Source organism: Ananas comosus, linkage group 7 (assembly GCF_001540865.1).
Source record: "Ananas comosus cultivar F153 linkage group 7, ASM154086v1, whole genome shotgun sequence".
Lineage (NCBI taxonomy): Eukaryota > Viridiplantae > Streptophyta > Magnoliopsida > Poales > Bromeliaceae > Ananas > Ananas comosus.
Window position 1 is genome coordinate 1,446,215 of NC_033627.1, and position 18,181 is coordinate 1,464,395.

Here is an 18,181-nt window from a genome sequence, read left to right on the forward strand (position 1 = left end):
AAACTCGTTGCCGTCTACGCAAGGACTGTCGGTAACAAAAACTGTTTAGTGGGTTAACAAGTTACATGTTCAAATATGTCTTCTAATACCGGCTGTCTCTAGGGCAAGTGGCAAAGGGTTTGGTAGTTGGTACCCGAGGTCCCAAGTTCAGTTGATTCACATTTTTTAGCTAAGTTTATTTTTAAATAAAATAAACGAAGCGGATAACGTGCTACCTATCTCTCAAATATATATATATATATATATATATATATATATAGAGAGAGAGAGAGAGAGAGAGAGAGAGAGAGAGAGAGAGAGAGAGAGAGAGCTAGGCTTCCTATGCTTTCGGAAGTACGGAAGCTTCCGTATTTATAAGTTGTTTTCAATAATGGGACATCCGATTCGGCGATCGGTTCCGTTAGATATGATCTACGCTATTAGAACTATCTAGAAACAAATTTCATAAATTTTTAACTTCTTTTGTCTAGTAAACGAGTTGCCTCAAATGAACGGCTGAAAATAAAAATCTAAAAAAAAAACAGTAATAAAGACTCAAATTTTAAATCGGAAGTATTGGTCTTGCTAATGATGTTAAGTAGAATTTTCTATTAAATTTTTATCTAATTTGGATACTTTTACACTGTTGAACTTAAAAACGTGCCACATCGGCTGTTAAAATAGTCATTTTTGAGACCTTTTGATCGCTTGGTAATGATGTCAAAAAATTAATAAATTTTGTTTCTAATAGTTCCAATAGGATAGATTATATTTAACGGAGGTGATCGTCGAATCAGATTTCCTATCATCGAAAATAACTTACAAGCACGGAGATCTCCATACTTTCGAAAGTACAGGAGATTTACTCTATTATATATATATATAATATATAATTTATTAAAGAGAGAGAGAGAGAAGAAGAAGAGAGAGAGAGAGAGCTAGGCTGGTATATTATCGGTAGCACGGAGCCTCCGTGCTACCAAGTTATTTTCAATGATGCGACTTCCGAATCGACGATCGGCTCCGTTAGACTTGATCTACACTATTAAAAGTAATTGAAAACTAATTTCATAATTTTTGGCCATCATTTGGCTAGTGATCAAAAGGTTTTAAAATTAACAATTTTAATGGTAGATGTGATGCGTTTGTGAATTTAACGGTGTAAAATAATCCAAATCCGATGAAATTTTTATAGAAAATTTTTTTCACTCTTTAGAATAAGATCAGCATCTCTGATCTTAAATTTAAGTCTGTTTTCATCATTTTTTATGAGATTTTTATTTTCAGCGTTTGTTTTTTAACTGCTTGTTTAATAGGTAAATAATGCTGAAAAATTATGAAATTTAGTTTCCAAATACTTTCAATAGTGTAGATCAAGTCTAACGAGCCGATCGTCGATTTGGAAGCCACATCATCGAAACAACTTGGTAATACGAAGACTTCCGTGCTACCGATAGTACATCAGCCTAGCTCTCTCTCTCTCTCTCTATATATATATAGAGTTGATTAGAATACTATCGATAGTAAACGAGCCGTTTTACTACCTATTGTTTTCGATGATAGAGCTTCCAATTGACGATCGGCTCCGTTGAACATGATCTATACCACTTGAAGTGTTTAGAAATCAAATTTCAAATCTTTTCGACATTATTTGCCTAATGATCAAAGGGTTCAAAATTTGTAATTTTAATGGTCGATAAGAGGCGTTTTCTCGTTTAACAGCGTAAAAATATCTAAATCAATTGAATTTTTGTTAGAAAATTCTTTAAACTATTTAAAAACAAGATCATATCTTGATCTTGATTACAAGACTCCTATCATTATTTTTAAAGAATAATCATTTTCAGCCATTTATTTTTCTGTTCACTTGATGGACAAAAGAATAATATCGAAAGTGCGTGAAATTTGATTTCTAGCTAGTTTAAATGGTTTAGATCTATTTAACGGAGCCGATAATCAATTTGGAAGCTCTATCATCGAAAACAAATCGATAGTAAAACGCTCGTTTACTATCGATAGTATTATAGCTCAACTCTCCTCTCTCTCTCTCCTCTCTCTCTCTCTCTCTTCTATAATATATACTATATATATATATATCTTCTTATATTATTATTTGGAAGAGTTAAAAGAGTGGATCTGCCTAAAAGGGGACAAGACCTCCTTCCTCAACAGTACACTATCCCCACCAAATCCGCAGAAAAACAGAAACATGGTGGCAAAACTGTAAAATTTGGGAGGAGATTCCTTTGACCAATCCCTTGGTCTTCTGCATCCTCTGCCTCCTTTTTTTTTTTTTTTATAGTACTCTTTTGTCCACATGCAACACAACAAAATCATCTCTGAAGCACCATCATCATTAAGGAATGCACCAAAACCACAAATTTCCAATTAATATTTCTATAATTTGTGCCAAATGAAATAAATAAATGGCTCCCAACAGGAAAACAATTACAGGTCAACAATTTCTCAATCTCCCAGTACTCAATCAGCCAATGGCAATGATATCATGTGCCTCACACAGAGAGCATCTTTCCTTTTACCTTTTTTTTTTTTTTTCCCCCAGAAGCAATTATGGCCTGAAAGTTGCAAAGCAGGGGGTTCCTGCAAACCCTAGAAAGATTAATCATTGGAGGTGACAATATGGGTGGATGAAATTGTAAAAGAAGGGCTTCTCCTTCCTTAGCCCTACAAGGACCAAAAAATAAATTGAGTATGCATGTCTACATGATAGAATTTTAAGTGCTGTGGCTAACTCAGTTCACAGGCTATACACTAGCTAATTTGTGGGGCCATTAGCTGCTGCTCTAGCTACATGGGTTTTCTTGCACACATAACCCTACAAATAGGCAAAATTATACAAATCAATAACTCTACAAAGTTGATATTTGCATGCAAATAACAACTCTACAGTGGTATTTTTGTAAGTCTGTAAATATTTGCAGGTAGTGTGTGTGTATATGCAAAAAATGGCCCATGCTTTGCTTTGCTTTACTTTATTTTGGGTGTGATGAGGCCCTGTCAGAAACCAAGCCCAGGATTGAGCTGGCAAGCTTGTTGATGGCAGTGGCTATGGCCTCCATGGACTGAGAGCTGATCTCTGACTTTGACTGCTCAAGGCTGGCTGCCCTCTCTCTTAAGATCATCAAGTCTCTATGCCTGCTCTCTTCTCTCTCTTCACTTGCTTGGAGTGCTGCTGCTAAAATGGAAGCACTTTTGGAGATTGAGGAGCTTATGCTGTGTTGTTTGGTTCTGGCACTGCTGGTGCTGGGTCCTTCTTCTCTCCTCCTCTTTCTCTCAGTTGATGAGTTTGAATGGTCATTATCATCTGAGTCTGAGCTATCACACATCTCCAATAAAATATTATTGAATCAAAACATTGTGCAATGGAATAAAGGAAGAAGATAAAAGAGCTTTAAGATAAAGTTTGGTCAACCAAATACTATTCTAAACAGAACCATAGTTAAAAAATTGAAGAGCAGTAAAATGTTCAGTTATTTACCAGTTAGTTGTTTTTTTTTTCCCCTTAAAAAAAAAAGAAAGAAGAAAAGCTTGATACCTTCCTAGTGGGAGGCAAAAAACACAAAGTAAACCTAAGTAGATCGAGAAGCAATAAAAGATCCACCAATTCTCTCTAGAGAGAGAGAGAGAGAGAGAGAGAGATTTACCTACTGAGTCCAATGGTTGAGTTTGGTTTGTGGGATGAGGGGGGGGAGGAGGTGGTGGCATGATCATGGTTGTTTGTGGTCCATGGCTTGAGCTAGGAAGTTGCATAGTGAGAGGAACCAAGGGTGAGATGCTTCCTGTTTGGCTCTCCTTGACCATAACCCCTTCCTTCTTAGAAGCACTACCCCCAGTACCCATATGATCTTCACCTCCTTTTCTCTCCACCACCTCAACTAAAGCCTCATATATCTCAAGCAACATGTTAGAGGGTAAGTTCCTCTCCTTCCTCTCATGCTTATTAAGCTTCCAATAAGACAACCCATCATTAACCCTTTGTCCTCTCAAGCTCAACTCATATGCTCTCACCTTCTTGTAGTCCCTCATAAGGTTATCCCACCTATCATTGCATTGGTTCTGGCTCCTATGGCACCCATATCTCCAACAATAATCCTCCACCCATTTCCACCTCATCTCTGGTTGTTTAAGATTGCCACCAGTACTACTGCTGCTTCCGACCATTCTCTCCTCACTCTCTTTAACCCTCTTCAGCCTCCTCTCATTATCCATCTTCTTTGCTTCAATCAAAACCATTGTCTCATTCAGACTCCAATTCCCCCTTCTATACTCTCTACTCTTCTCATGCTCTTCTCTCTCCATTTCTCTCACTTGCATTGAGTAGATCCTTAACTAACTAAGGTGGCTTTTATTCATCATCTTCTCTCTCTCTCTCTCTCATCCTTCTCCTTTCTCCTTGGAGAGGCATGATTTGATGTTGATGGTCTTTACTTTCTGTAGCAAAATCTCATAGCTCCAAAACTGGGATCAGAGAATGTGACCATGCTTTTGTAGTGGGCCTATTGGATTGCATGCACATAGAATACCCAAAGCAAGAGAGAGAGAGAGAGAGAGAGAGAGGAAAAAAAAAAGGAACAAGGCATGGGGAGGGAGAACTTTTTAACTTTTTTGTCCCTTTACTCTTTCTCACTCTTTAATGAGCTTTTTGATATGATGAGGGTCTCACTTAGACTTTCAAGTTTCAAAGTTCTTTTTTTTTCTTTTTTTTTTTTTTTCCCCTCTTTTGCTCCTCAAACTACTTATTGGTGCCAACCCCACTGATGTTAGCATATGGGCTACATGTGTTTCCTATGATGAATGTATAAAGATAGCCTTAGACAGGGTCACAGAGGTCATTATGTTAGGTCCAATTTTGCATCATTTGATTGTTGAAAATTAACAGAACATAAGAAGAAAAAGCTACCCATGAAAGCTTCTGTAACTGGCAACTTCAATAAGCCCAATATGTATATACGCATTCCATATATTGCTTTTGGAAAGAAAATTATATGAAAAAAGCATTAGAAAACACTTTTGGAGTTAAAGAGGAGGTAAATATGTACAATACTTGTTTGAACTAAGGCATTCATATTTTGAAACAAAATACTATTCACTAACTTAAATCAAATAAACAAAAAATTATAATAAAATTAAAATTTTAAAAGATTAAACAGTGAGGTTACACACACCGTGAATATTGAAGGAAAAAAAGAAATTTCCATTGCCGGGATTTGAACCCGGGTCGCCTGGGTGAAAGCCAGGTATCCTAACCGGACTAGACGACAATGGAATTGTATTCTTTGTTAGGTAGTTTATGTAATATATAATATATAGTAATCCATATCTCCAATCCCCTCTACAATTCACTTAATTGGAAGCATCTCATGTTCAAAAACCAAAATTCATACTGTTTCTCACATTTGGACTCGAGACTTCTACACAACGCACGACACTTTATTTCTAGTTGTACAACTCAATGTCAGCACCTACACGAGGCAAACATCTGATTCTGATAACCCGCCTACCACAATCTGTTTACTTCCCGCAGTCGATCTATTACATATACTTGGCCACATAATGAGACTAAAATGTGAGTAAACTATCATTACCAATAGTCATTGCAAGAGCACAATCCATCTTTGAACTTGTGAAACCTGTTCCGATCCCTCACGATTATCTCTCTTCGATAGAGCTTCGAAACAATTTTAGCATGTGTATGACAATCCCTGCAAACCCTAAGGTTCTTCACAATACGGATCGGTTGCTGACGTTCGATGTTAAGAATCCCAAATGCCATTGCCAACTTCTCACTGTGATAACTCAATACATTCCCCTTCTCTTCCTCATCATTCATATCAACCAACGCTTGAGAAGTGTCCCTCACATACCCAACTCCCTCCAATTTCCTCTCAATCTCCCCCAACAACGCATAGATCTCTCGACTTTGAGGGTGAGTCATGTCCCCCACAACAAACTCATGAACAACCCCATTCCACTCTACGGAACTACACCCGGTCTCTTTCTTAACCCCTCGCTCTTCCATTGCCCTTCTCACTTCCTTCACATCTTCCCACCGACCGTTAGCGGCATATATGTTTGCTAACATAACATATCGGCCCCCATCGAACGGTTCCAAGGAGATCATACGCTTCCCCACACGCTCCCCCACTTCAAGCTTGTTGTAAGTCCGACACGACGACAAAAGTGCACCCCATTGTGCCGCGTGAGGCTCCATTGGCATTTGATGCAAGACCTCCTCAGCCTCCTCCACAAGCCCGGCCCGGCACAAAAGATCGGCCAAACATCCATAGTGCTCTCTTTGAGGACTAACACCGAACTCCTTCATCGACTCGAAAATATCCTTCCCTTCTTTGACCCGGCCCGCATGACTACAAGCACTCAACACCCCAATAAAAGTCGACTCATTTGGAGATAACTTCTTCTCCTTCATTCTCCGAAGGAGATTAAGAGCTCGCTCTCCGTGACCATGCATCGCGAGCCCACCTATCATTGCATTCCACAACACGACATCCCCATTTCGAACACTATCAAACACTTTCGAAGCCTCATCTATACACCCACATTTACAGTACATATCTACAAGAGCTGTCTCAAGTACCACATTACCATTTCTTGCGATTCCGTTCCTATCAACATAGAGATGAATCCACCGGCCCTGATCGAGCGCACCCAATTGCGAGCACGCCTTCAACAAACTCACCAGGGTAACAACATCAGGCATCACCTTCTCACCCTGCATCACACTAAACAACCTCAACGCCTCCGAAAACTCACCGTTCGTGACGTACCCGTCGATCATAGCGCTCCAAGAGACCAAATTTCTCTCAGGCATTCTATCGAACATCTCCCGCGCACTACCCAAATCACCATTTTTCCCATAAGCCGATATCAGGGTGTTCCAAGAGATCAAATCCAAAACGGAGCTAATCTCAAACAGTTGGCGGGTGCTTTCCAATAGGCCCAAATCAGAGTACATTTTCAACAGAGAATTCTTAACAACAAGCAAATCCTCGACCCCGCACTTGATCACCTGACCATGAACTACGCCTCCAAAGGCGGCGAATTCGCCTCGGGGGTCGCCGAGGGGCCCCAAGATGCAAGCTTTGACGAGGAGGGCGAAGGTGAGTGCGTCGGGGTGCGCGGGGCCGGCGCGCATGCGGAAGTAGAGGGCGAGGGCGCGCTCCGGCGAGCGGCGGCTGGCGTGGGCGGCGATCATGGCGTTCCATGCGGCCGCGTCGGGGTTGGGTAGGGAGTCGAACACGGTGGCTGCGAAGGNGGGGCGGTGGAGGAGGAGGCAGAGGAGGAGGCGGCGCGCGGCGGAGTGGTCGCTGAGGAGGCCCGAGGTGGCGGAGAGAGCGAGAAGGGCGCGGGGGTCGGAGGATGAGGAGGAGGAGAGGAGGGAGAGGATGGGGGCGAAGCTTGGGGGGAGGTGGGAATGGGGTTTGGAGTCGGAGAGAGTGGAGAAGAAGAAGACGACGAAGGGTGTGAGAGGAGGCTTGAGAAGAAGCTTCTGGGTGACGCGTGTTTGCATGGATTTGGGAACGCGATAGAGGGATGGAGACCAGCCCAACAGCTTCGGTGGGCGTTTGGATTTGAAAGGATAAAAATGTGTTTCTTAAAATTACAAAATTAGGAAGAGTTGAGCTAAAATGATATCGATAACAAACAGAATTTATTATCACTCATTTATTTTTTATAATAGAATTTTCAAATCGACGATCGGTATTGTTGAACATAATTTATATCACTTTAAGTATTTAGAAACTAAATTTCATACTTTTATGATATTATTTTTTTATCCTTCAAGTAAACACAAATATGAATATCATCTAAAACATGATGATAGAAATCTTACAATCAAGATCGAGAGTATAGAACTATAGATTTTGTTCTAAATAATTTATAAAATTTTCTATCCAAAATTTAATTGATTTGAATATTTTTACACCGTTAAACGAAAAAATGCCTTATATCAATCATTAAAATTATAAATAAAATTTGAAACTCTTTGATCATTAGGTCAATAGTGTTGAAAATATTCAAAATTTAATTTCTACATACTTCAAGTGGTATAGATCATATTCAATAGTACCGATTCTCAATTTGGATGCTCTATTATCGAAAATAAATAAATGGCAACAAAGCATGTTTGCTACTAATAGCACTCCAGCTCACTTCAAATTAGGAGTATTCATTCTCTAACAATGTTTTATTTGTCATCAAAGTTTTTAACTTGTTTGATTCGAGCCGTGTCATGATTCCTAATTTAGGTGCATGGTTTGTTTATTTTGGATATCGTGATTTTAATCTCATTTTATGATTTATGTGCTTGTATTTTATTTAGAAAAAAACATATATAAAAAGTAGAACATTCGAAGATTGTGTAATCGGATCAAAACGGATCCAAATTGACTCTAACCCATAAATAGGATTGTTGGGCTTATTGGGCTAATTAAAAAAACTGGCCCAGCCCATTTGAAGGGACAAATACCGTTTTGTTAAAAACGTAGCCTCACATGCATTTTTACTACGTGAAGTTCGAGATGGTGAAAATTTTGGCTAAATTGACGAGAATAGATATACGCTAAATTGAACGATATTATTGTTCAAGCAACACATTTAAATTTACTAAAGTTCATATGGTAAATTGCAATTTGAGTAAAGTTCAATTTAATTCGAAACTTATTTCTCGAACTTGAGCACCTATCTTTATATATAACACATTTCTCTCCCATAAGAATTGTTAAACATATTTTTCCAGCCGATTTTCTACCAGATCGATTTTATTAGAGATAATTTTAAACTTCACATCGCTCCGTGAAGTTATCATTTTTACTATTTAAAGGCAATTGTTTATATATTTCTGAAAATTTTTTGACTTTTTGATTTACTCATATTAGAAGGCTAATATTAGAAATATTTTTTTTACATTCCAAGTTATTTCAAATGTATCCCTGCAGTTAAATTATGTTAATAAACTGTTAGCAATATTCGTTATCTCTGTTAAACTACTAGTTTACCCTTTCCAATATACCAAGCTTTCTAGCATCACCAATCTTTTTTTATTTGCCCTTAAGTTAGGGGTAAAAGAAGTATTTTGATTTTTAGTTTTTTTTAAATATATACTTATACCATTAACAACTTTTCTTATTTACCCTTAAATAAGAGTAATAGAGGTAATTTTATTTTTTTAACTATAACACATATTTAACTCACGTTTAATCCGAGATAACTTAACGGGTGATAACTGCGGAATTATTTTTGACTAACGAAGAAATATGTGAGGGGTATAATCTAAGAAGTTAAATCCCATCATCTCTTATTATTATTATATTATATACATCAATTGCACATGCATATCGTCAAATAATTACGTACCTAATAAGTTGAGGATTTTTTTGCGTATAAAAAAAAAACTTCCACGTGTTCAATTTTTATTCAATCTCCAATTCCAACCATTCTTTTTCTCTCGTCCTCCTCCTGTTTCAAGTGAATTACGTGGACATAATCCCACTTAAAAGATCTTAACATTAGAAAATAAAGACAATTTAATTATATATATATATATAGGTACAAGGACAAAATCATATAATGGGTCCAAAATAGAGAAGAATCCATAAGTCAAGGAGAACGACCGAGTAATATTTATACTTCTATTTTGTTGTGCCTCATCAATCACTTGCATTTATTAATCCTTACCTGTGCATGCATCACATTTGTCTTTTTAAAGTAAAATGTTTTATTCTTATTTTGCCTCAGTCAATTTTTCACTCCTACTATTATTATAAAGACAACAAAATAGGCCGGGGATTTTGACTACTAACAAGAGATCATTGTTGGACTCTTCTTTTCTGTATTGAAATAGTCATGAATATATTTTCTCAAATTAAAATATAGTCATAGTTTTATTACCTAAACAAGAGAATTTCGCTAGTACCACTTAGAAAGTTCTTTTTATTGGAGTTTTTTATTTTTTTATTTTTTAGAGATGTGTAGCATGTTATTCATTTTGTTTATTTTTTCAAAAATAAACTTACTTGAAAATGTGAATCAATTAAATTCGAACTTAGGATCTCAAGTACCAACCATGAGAAATTATTGTTCTGACTCAATTTACTGCGTTAGCCGTGAATGACTAAGTAATTTGCTATTCAAACATATTTTAGATATATAATATGATATTAGAGCCAATTGAAAGTTACTTCTATTTTAAATACCGACAGATTAGTGGGTGGTCTACATCTGACGTGGTGGAAGATGTCGAGGTAATAACTTAATCTTTTCCTAAAGTGGAATGTTAGACCTTATTTGGTTTTGTACGTTTTTCCTATCTTCCATTAGTTTCTAGATGGAGCATATGCTAATTTTCTCTTTGTTTACCATTCTTCTCAATAAATTTTGGAAAAACTTTAAATATCATCTCTATGGTTTCGCACTTTTTTACTTTAGTATCATGTGGTTTAAAATGCATCAATTTAGTACCCTGCGGTTTCGCACTTTCTCACTTTAGTACCCTGTGGTTTAAAGTGCAACAATTTTGTACCCTGTGGATTCATTTTTCTCTTTTCGTCGGCTCCTTTATTAATATTTCGTTAAATTACATACAAAAAACTTCAGATGTCCTATCTAGATTTATCAAATATTTACTTTAGTACCTTTTAGTTTTAACTTTGTCACTGATTTTTTTTTTTTGTTAATATTTTGTTAAATTATATCCAAAAACTTTAGATACCGTACTTACGTTTATCGAATATTCACTTTAGTACCCTCTAATTTTAACTTTATTACTGATTTAACAAAAAAAATTAATGAAATAGATAATAAAAAGAGAAAAATGAAACCATATGGTACTAACTTGATACATTTTAAATCATAGGGTATTAAAGTAAGAAAATGAGAAACTACAAGGGCTAACTTGATACACTTTAAACCACAAAGTATTAAAGTGAGAAAGATCACAAGAGGGTATTCAAAGCTTATCCATAAATTTTTAACCCCACCTTAAAGAAAGATATGATATGGTCCAAAGAAGAGTGATAGACCAACTTCCATATTCCTTGCTATGGTGCAACTATAATAAATTGGGAAAATTTGTCCCTTTTTTAAGTTTACCACTTTATTATTTCCATATTTTATAAATTTAATTAGTCCCTAGAGCAAGTAACAAAGGGTTTGACCCAAATTCGAATCCTAGTTGATTTACATTTCCAGCTAAGTTTATTTCTAAATAAAATAAACGAAGCGGGTAGCGTGCTACCTATCTCTAAAAAAAAAATAAAAATTGAGAGATAATGACAGTGCTAACAAATATATATATATATATATATATATATATATATAGTTGAGCTTGAATGCTATCCGTAGCAAAATATTTACGCAAATCGCGGAAAAAAATTAATCAATTCAGCTCATATTTTATTACTCAAGAGAGTGAACACAGCACTATTCATCACGTATGTAAAGTGCGTTCAGTAATTCAAGGACTAATTAAATGTTAAAAATAAATATCAAATTAAGAAACATCATTCCTTGGTAAATACAGTATCAGAGTAGAGAATTCTAAGTTCAAATTAATTTTATCAAACCTCTATTTAAGTTCACGTCTCTAACCTTAAAAATGTCTCGAGTCTAGGCGTGCTGTACTCGGTTGTTTTACGGGTAACAGGCGGCTAATGTTTCCAAGTTCTACTTAGATTTTTCTCCAAAAAAGGTGGATCTTATTTGAGTTCATCAATAATATTCTTCTTCTGCTCCTTCTATTTCTTCTTCTTTGTTGGAAAAAAGACTAGATTTGGATGTATTAGTTGACACGAGCTAGATTACCTGCTACGAGGGACATATCATTTTCAAATTAAGCACTCTTAAGTAGCCTGAGTTTCTCCATGAAAGATCATGTAATTTTGGATTATAGGGCATGCAAAAAATTTTTAGTTTAGTACGTAAAAACAGTCATTTTTTGGGGGTTAAAAAACTTAAACCGATGAAGAATAGAACTTAATTTCATAAAACTTGTACGGAACACAGTCTCTCTTGCCTTAATTAGTTCGTAAGCACTGAGTAATGAGTAAACATTTTCTTTCAAGGAAAAGTCCATGGGCATAGTAGAACTTTCTAGTCTGATCGATATTACGTAAAATAACCATTTATGTTAATAAACTGATCAGACTAGCTACTAGAGATCGATCGATATATTTTGAAAATTTATATTCAACATAGCACGCAATGTACGTGGATGACGACGAGACTAGGGAAGGTCAAATTTCCACAGAGAAGACCAAGAATAGCTTAATGTTTTGAGGGAAAAAAAAAAGGAGTACGTACCCTAATAACTCCCATACATAGCTGGGGGTATAAATTATTGAGGATCTACCAAGATAATTACAAGGTTAACTAATCTTCTCTTTGTCATTTTTTTTTTTTCCTTCTTCACAGCAGTTATTGAACACTGTGTAGTACTTACTACACTGAACAGTTAACATATATATATATATATATATATATATATAGTTTATCTAGAAGATGCACATTAATTACGCATATAAGTAGTATTGAGAATACAATCATATATATAAAAAGGGAAAACTTCAAAAACCCTCCCTGTGGTTTCACACTTTTTCATTTTAGTACCCTGTGGTTTAAAGTTTATCAAGTTAGTACCCTGTGGTTTCTCACTTTATCACTTTAGTACCCTGTGGTTTAAAGTGTATCAAGTTAGTACCCTGTGGTTTTGCACTTTATCACTTTAGTACCCTGTGGTTTCACACTTTATCACTTTAGTACCCTGTGATTTAAAAAACCACAGGGTACTAATTTGATACAAATTAAAATCACAGGGTACTAAAGTGATAAAGTACAAAACCACAGGGTACTAACTTGATACATTTTAAACCACAGGGTACTAAAGTGATAAAGTGAGAAACCACAGGGTACTAACTTGATACATTTTAAACCACAGGGTACTAAAGTGAAAAAAATTAAAACCACAAGGGGGGTTTTTGAAGTTTTCCCTATATATATATATAGTTTATCTAGAAGATGCGTGAATTCATTTTATTAATTAATTCCTTTATTCTCGGGGCCACCATTATGGACTCTACCTATAGTCATAAGTCCTGTGGGGTTTGACATTAATGATAAGTGTTGCATTAAATGTCTACATACAATAATATATCTATAACCCTATATTAAACCTCCATTTTTTATCCAACGTGGCGCTACCTCCTTCATTGGCTCTTTCTCTTCCAATGGTGATTTTCCTAGCACTCACCTCGAGATTAAATTAACTAATTCATGGTGTAATATTTAATTATATACACTATATTCCACTAATGAATGGGCTTTATAACTTCAGTCCACTCCTCTTCTCCATTAATCCCGCCCCCTACTAATGAGTGGGCTTTATAACTCCTTCATTAATGAGTGGGCCTCTCTTTTGCATGGCATGTTATTTTCCATGCAACATTATCATCTAATCTCCCACCACCACGCTCATCTCTCTCTCTCTCTCTCTCATTGCATTAATGAAAATAATGAGGCCGATGAAGAAGTAAAAGAAAAGGAAGAAGAAGAAGAAAAGCATGTCAAGAACGTTGCCTCTTTCGAGAAGCATTATCCTGCGAAACCGAGCCGCGGCCTATATAAGTGTCTGCTAGGCCATTCGCATTGGGCTCCCACTAGCCGTGAACCGCCGCCGCCGCAGCTGCCTCCTCTCGCGGCTCGCGTGTGCCCACAATTGGGCCGAGGCGAGCGGCGTCCTGAGCCTCCTCTTCAAGGGGATGCTACATGGGAGCTCGCTTCTCGAGAATCACAAGACTTATTGGTAAATTCAAATTATTTGAAAATTAGGATTTATGTGGTTGATATGATAGCAAGACTATGTCGGTTTAGATGTTGCAGTTTGGTGATGCAAATTAGGTGTTTGTTCATAGGTCGCAATGGAAATCCAGAAGCGACTCGGCGCAGGGAGCAACTACCAGCTGAAAATTAAGAAGATGTATGAGGTTTAGATGAGTAAGCTCGCGTGGATGAAGAAGTGCTCTAAAAAATTATTAGTTTTTTTTTTTAATTTATGTTTTTGTTTTATTTTCATCCCATGATCACTTTTTTGAGTAGACACTGTTATAGATAAAGTCCATTTTGTATATTAAAAAGTATGATGTGGAGACTGGAGCCTGAAATCTCACCCAAAATTTTTTTAAGCCAGATACGTTAACTTATTATTTATATATTTCATATTATCAATCTGTTTTGATACTTGGACAAAAGTGTTTTGATTCAACTAGAGCTAATGTTTTTTTATCTTTTACAATGGAATGTTCAAGAGGAATATAATATGATAAAATTGTATGTCTCTTACTATATTTCGATAATTTTTTAAAAAATTATATAAGCTTCTAGCTATAATTTTATTTTTTTAACAATTAAATTTAGTCATACAAATTGGTTGTGTTTAATATGATATAACTTCCTATACATTAATAAGCTGTAAATATAAATTTTATTAAAATTTTAAAATTTTGTTTTAATTATCTATCCGCTGTATCGCGCGGATCTCTACACTAGTGTGTTATTATTCTATTTGTCATAGTCGAATTTTTGCCTTTGTCAATTATGCCAAAACTAGCGTAAAAAGAGAGAGAGAGAGAGAGAGAAAAGCAACACTCCTCTTAATTAGTTAAAAAAAAAATAAATAAATAATTGTATTTATGTGAATAAGATGTCATGATGAGCTAAATGTTTGAATAGAAAATTTTCTTATTTTGATCTTTCATGGTCTAAGGATAATTAAGAGTCCCCAACCATTTTCGTCAGTTTTACACATTGAGCGCTTTTGTTACGGGAAATAAATAGTTATAAAGCTACGCAAAGATAAAAATAATGAGAGATTTTCTCCATCAATTCAAGGTATTATAAAATATTAGCTAAGATATCGCACAGGATTAGTGAGAATGATGTAGAAGTGAAGTAATCAAAAGAATTTAAAGAACATTTTCTACAGGAGCAGTGTGGAACTAATCTGTGATGATAATGACCGCGCCGATAATTTCTCCAATACATGATTACGACGCTCCACGCTAATCAGAGAACAGCTGTAGATTTTATTTTTAATTATGCTGAATTTGTTTTTTATAAGATTATGTAGAATTAATGCTAATGAGGCATTAATTTGGACTGAAACAACTAGAGAATGCAAAGAGAATAATTCCCCAGCTCAAATACATCAACTAAAATTGCAGGCCAGGTAAGCCCTTGGAAAAAAAAAATTCAACAATTGCATACGCTAACTATGAAAATCGGAAGGTAAAAATATATAATACTTGTCTAAATTATAGACCATTTTGATTTGGCTATCTAACCTTTCAAACTTTCGATTTTAGTATTCAATCTTTCAATTGATTTGATTTAAGTAATTTGATGGTTTTTTTAGATACAAAAGTTAAGTTAATTACTTACTTTAATAAATTATAATTAAAATATACTAGTTAAATCCGTGAAGATAGATAGTGCATTCAAATTTTGAAGCTAAAGAGTTACTAATTGGCTGAAATCAAATAAATTAAAAAATAAAATAGTAAATTCAAAATTTTTAAAGATTAGATAGTAAAATCCAAATAGATGATAGCGGAGGTAAGTTTTATACTTTTTTTTTTTTACCAAATATGAAATAATCAAAATGAGCTTCATTACTCTTTTTGGTGTTGCGATCCAAATCTAATAAGAAATTTATGGCTCTACGAATGATTTATTTTAATTTAAATACAGTGTTAGATGTGACTCGAAATTTGATAATCGACTTTCGTTCGGGACTTCGACTCGCCGATAGGTTCACAATGCGACTAATTTGAAAAATAGATTGTGAAGTAAAAATGAATATCTGTGGTGGGTAACGGACATTCACCAAGGGGTGCGGGGGCCTCTGCCCCCCGCGGCAGGGATCGGATCGGATCCGAAACCCATTAAGAATTGTTCTTTCTCGTTTTTTGCCCTAGAGACGACAAATCGTGGTTGGTTGTACTTGAATATTGTATTTCCTTTTCGATAGTAAAGTTTTCTTCTCTCTCACCTGTGGTTTTTTCCCGCAAATGATTTTTTACGTAAATCTATGTATTTTGCTATTTCTGTTTGTAGTTTGTTTATTTTGTATTCGTCTTTTTCGTTTTTGTTTGTGCGTTTGTCGTAACATATAGACAGTTTAGATTGAGCGTTTAATTGTCTACCTACTCGGTCTTGGTCATGATCCATTGTTCTTTCTTGCTTTCTTGCTCATCAATGCGATATAAAATCATGACAACCACCTTGGTGTGGACTGAAACAGATCAATTACAAATTGAATTGTCTCTTCCCAAAAAGGTTTAAAGAAAAAAGAAAAAGAAAAATAATTGATGAACCATTTTATTCCTGTAAATGTACAAGAAAATTAAGACTTTAAGTTTTAAGTACAATTGGGAGAAGCTATGCAGCGGTTGCCACTAAGGATCACTAGTTCGAGAGGTACTCGTAAGGTGTCTAGAACGATCCTCTATTATATTTTCACCATGGCGTCAGGTATAATCCGCATATTTTCTAACAACATATAAGACTTAAAAATTTGAAAAGTATTTTCAATTTTTCATTTTTTGTATATATTAAACTATATGTTTCTCCGGTAGCTATTGGCGTCATAATTTTACAACATTAAAGGAGGAAAGAGTGGAAAAACTTTTGAATTTTTTGAATCTTAATCCAAAGTATAAAAGCGGGTGTTTTTAGAAACGTAATCCCAAACTAGACTTAAATGGTCATGATATCGAACCCAAAACTAAGATATCGAGTTGTCTTTAATTGATTAACAAATGGAAAGTAAGATATTCTATATCTCTTTTGTAGTTTTATTTTAAGCTTACTATATTACTAGTTTCAGATAATTTCTATAAAGGTCGATTTTTTCAAATGTCAAATAAGCAAGTCTAAGTCGACACAATACATATAAATAAAGCACAAATTGCAACCGCACAATCTCTTCACCACCTTTTCAAAGTCATTAGTTGGCACAAAATTTACTTGTAACTTTTGCCGTGCCTTACAGACCGTTTTTAGCACAAATGACAAAAAATTTATTAGTTGACATTTAAGATCCAAGTTCAAAACTATGTTCATTTCTTAAAAAGTATATATATATATATATATATATATATGAACGAAGCATGTAGCATACTATCCTTTTCTCTCACACACACAAAAAAAAAAAAAAAAAAAACTTTTGCCTTGCCTTTTAAGGGTTTCAGAATTTCTAATGACAAGTATATATTCACTAATAAGATCCACATATCTGGTCATGGTTTGGTTGATCATATGAGGATTAAATTCTACATGATAGGACTTCATAAAAGTTACATAGCTTTTGGGATCCTGCAAATTCTTTTGCTTGCTGCTTCAAAATCGTTGCTGATATCAGTTGATTGAATATTTTATTCGATGTATTTTCTTTTGTTTCCTTGCGTGATTTTCAATAGCCATCAGATAAACGAAATAAGAGAGTACTAGTAAACAATTGATCTCATTTTTGTCAATGTGAGATTTTTCAAACTTTTCAAATTCTAAAGGGCTTAAAATTCGTGCTACTTTTGTACAATAAAAAACAAAGTAGCCTCCTCAAATGTTGAAGTAGTTTTTGTGGCGTAACTTCTTTTGTGGATTCAAAATAGTCGGTTGCGAAGATAATCTAAGATTAAGTAAGGACAAAAATTGTATTCAGCTTAATTAATTACTCATTTCACCATCCTAACATGCCCATAATTCAAATTTCGTCCTTTATTCTTCATGGTCTTCCCCTTTTGACTCGAACTCTTTCGAAATTGGAAATGATCAATTGACTCAAAACTTTTCTGAGATAGAAACGTTCAAAGTACACTCAGCCACCATCTTTTACATCAAAAGAAAGAATTTGTTGTTATTTTGATAATAACATAATTAATATTGAACTATAATTTAATTTGGTCATAGTGATTGGGCTCAAAACTTCTCTCGATAAGTTTTGCCCCGTGGGAATGGAGGGATATTCCATTCTACATAGAAAACTTAGGGGTTGGAACCATCTCATTTGGATTTCTATTTTCTTGGCTCGTGCGAAGAACATAAACTAAAGCTATAGTTTCGGTGTACGTCAGACGCTATATCTACACCCTTCATTTACTGCAGTAACTAT

The 18,181-nt window shown here is 35.2% G+C and overlaps 2 protein-coding genes and 1 non-coding gene across 3 annotated transcripts; all 3 read right to left on the reverse strand.

The window, feature by feature from the left end:
• On the reverse strand, positions 2,394-4,445 carry LOC109713396 (trihelix transcription factor ASR3-like). Its single transcript, XM_020237456.1, has 3 exons — positions 3,645-4,445; positions 2,972-3,310; positions 2,394-2,815 (listed from the first exon to the last, which is right to left on the reverse strand). The coding sequence occupies exons 1-2, from the start codon at positions 4,312-4,314 to the stop codon at positions 2,973-2,975; spliced, it is 1,008 nt and encodes a 335-aa protein (XP_020093045.1). The 5' UTR covers positions 4,315-4,445; the 3' UTR covers positions 2,394-2,815; position 2,972.
• Positions 5,193-5,266, reverse strand: TRNAE-UUC. The gene has a single exon. It is a non-coding gene; the product is annotated as a tRNA-Glu (tRNA).
• Positions 5,410-7,576, reverse strand: LOC109712427 (pentatricopeptide repeat-containing protein At3g62890-like). The gene has a single exon (XM_020235987.1). The coding sequence runs from the start codon at positions 7,526-7,528 to the stop codon at positions 5,582-5,584; it is 1,947 nt and encodes a 648-aa protein (XP_020091576.1). The 5' UTR covers positions 7,529-7,576; the 3' UTR covers positions 5,410-5,581.

Coding starts and splice junctions, on each gene's coding strand:
- LOC109713396 (XM_020237456.1), bottom strand. CDS start 4,314: ATGCAAGTGAGAGAAATGGAGAGAGAAGAGCATGAGAAGAGTAGAGAG. Junction 3,311..3,644: donor TCAACCATTGGACTCAGTAG/GTAAATCTCTCT, acceptor GTGATAGCTCAG/ACTCAGATGATAATGACCAT.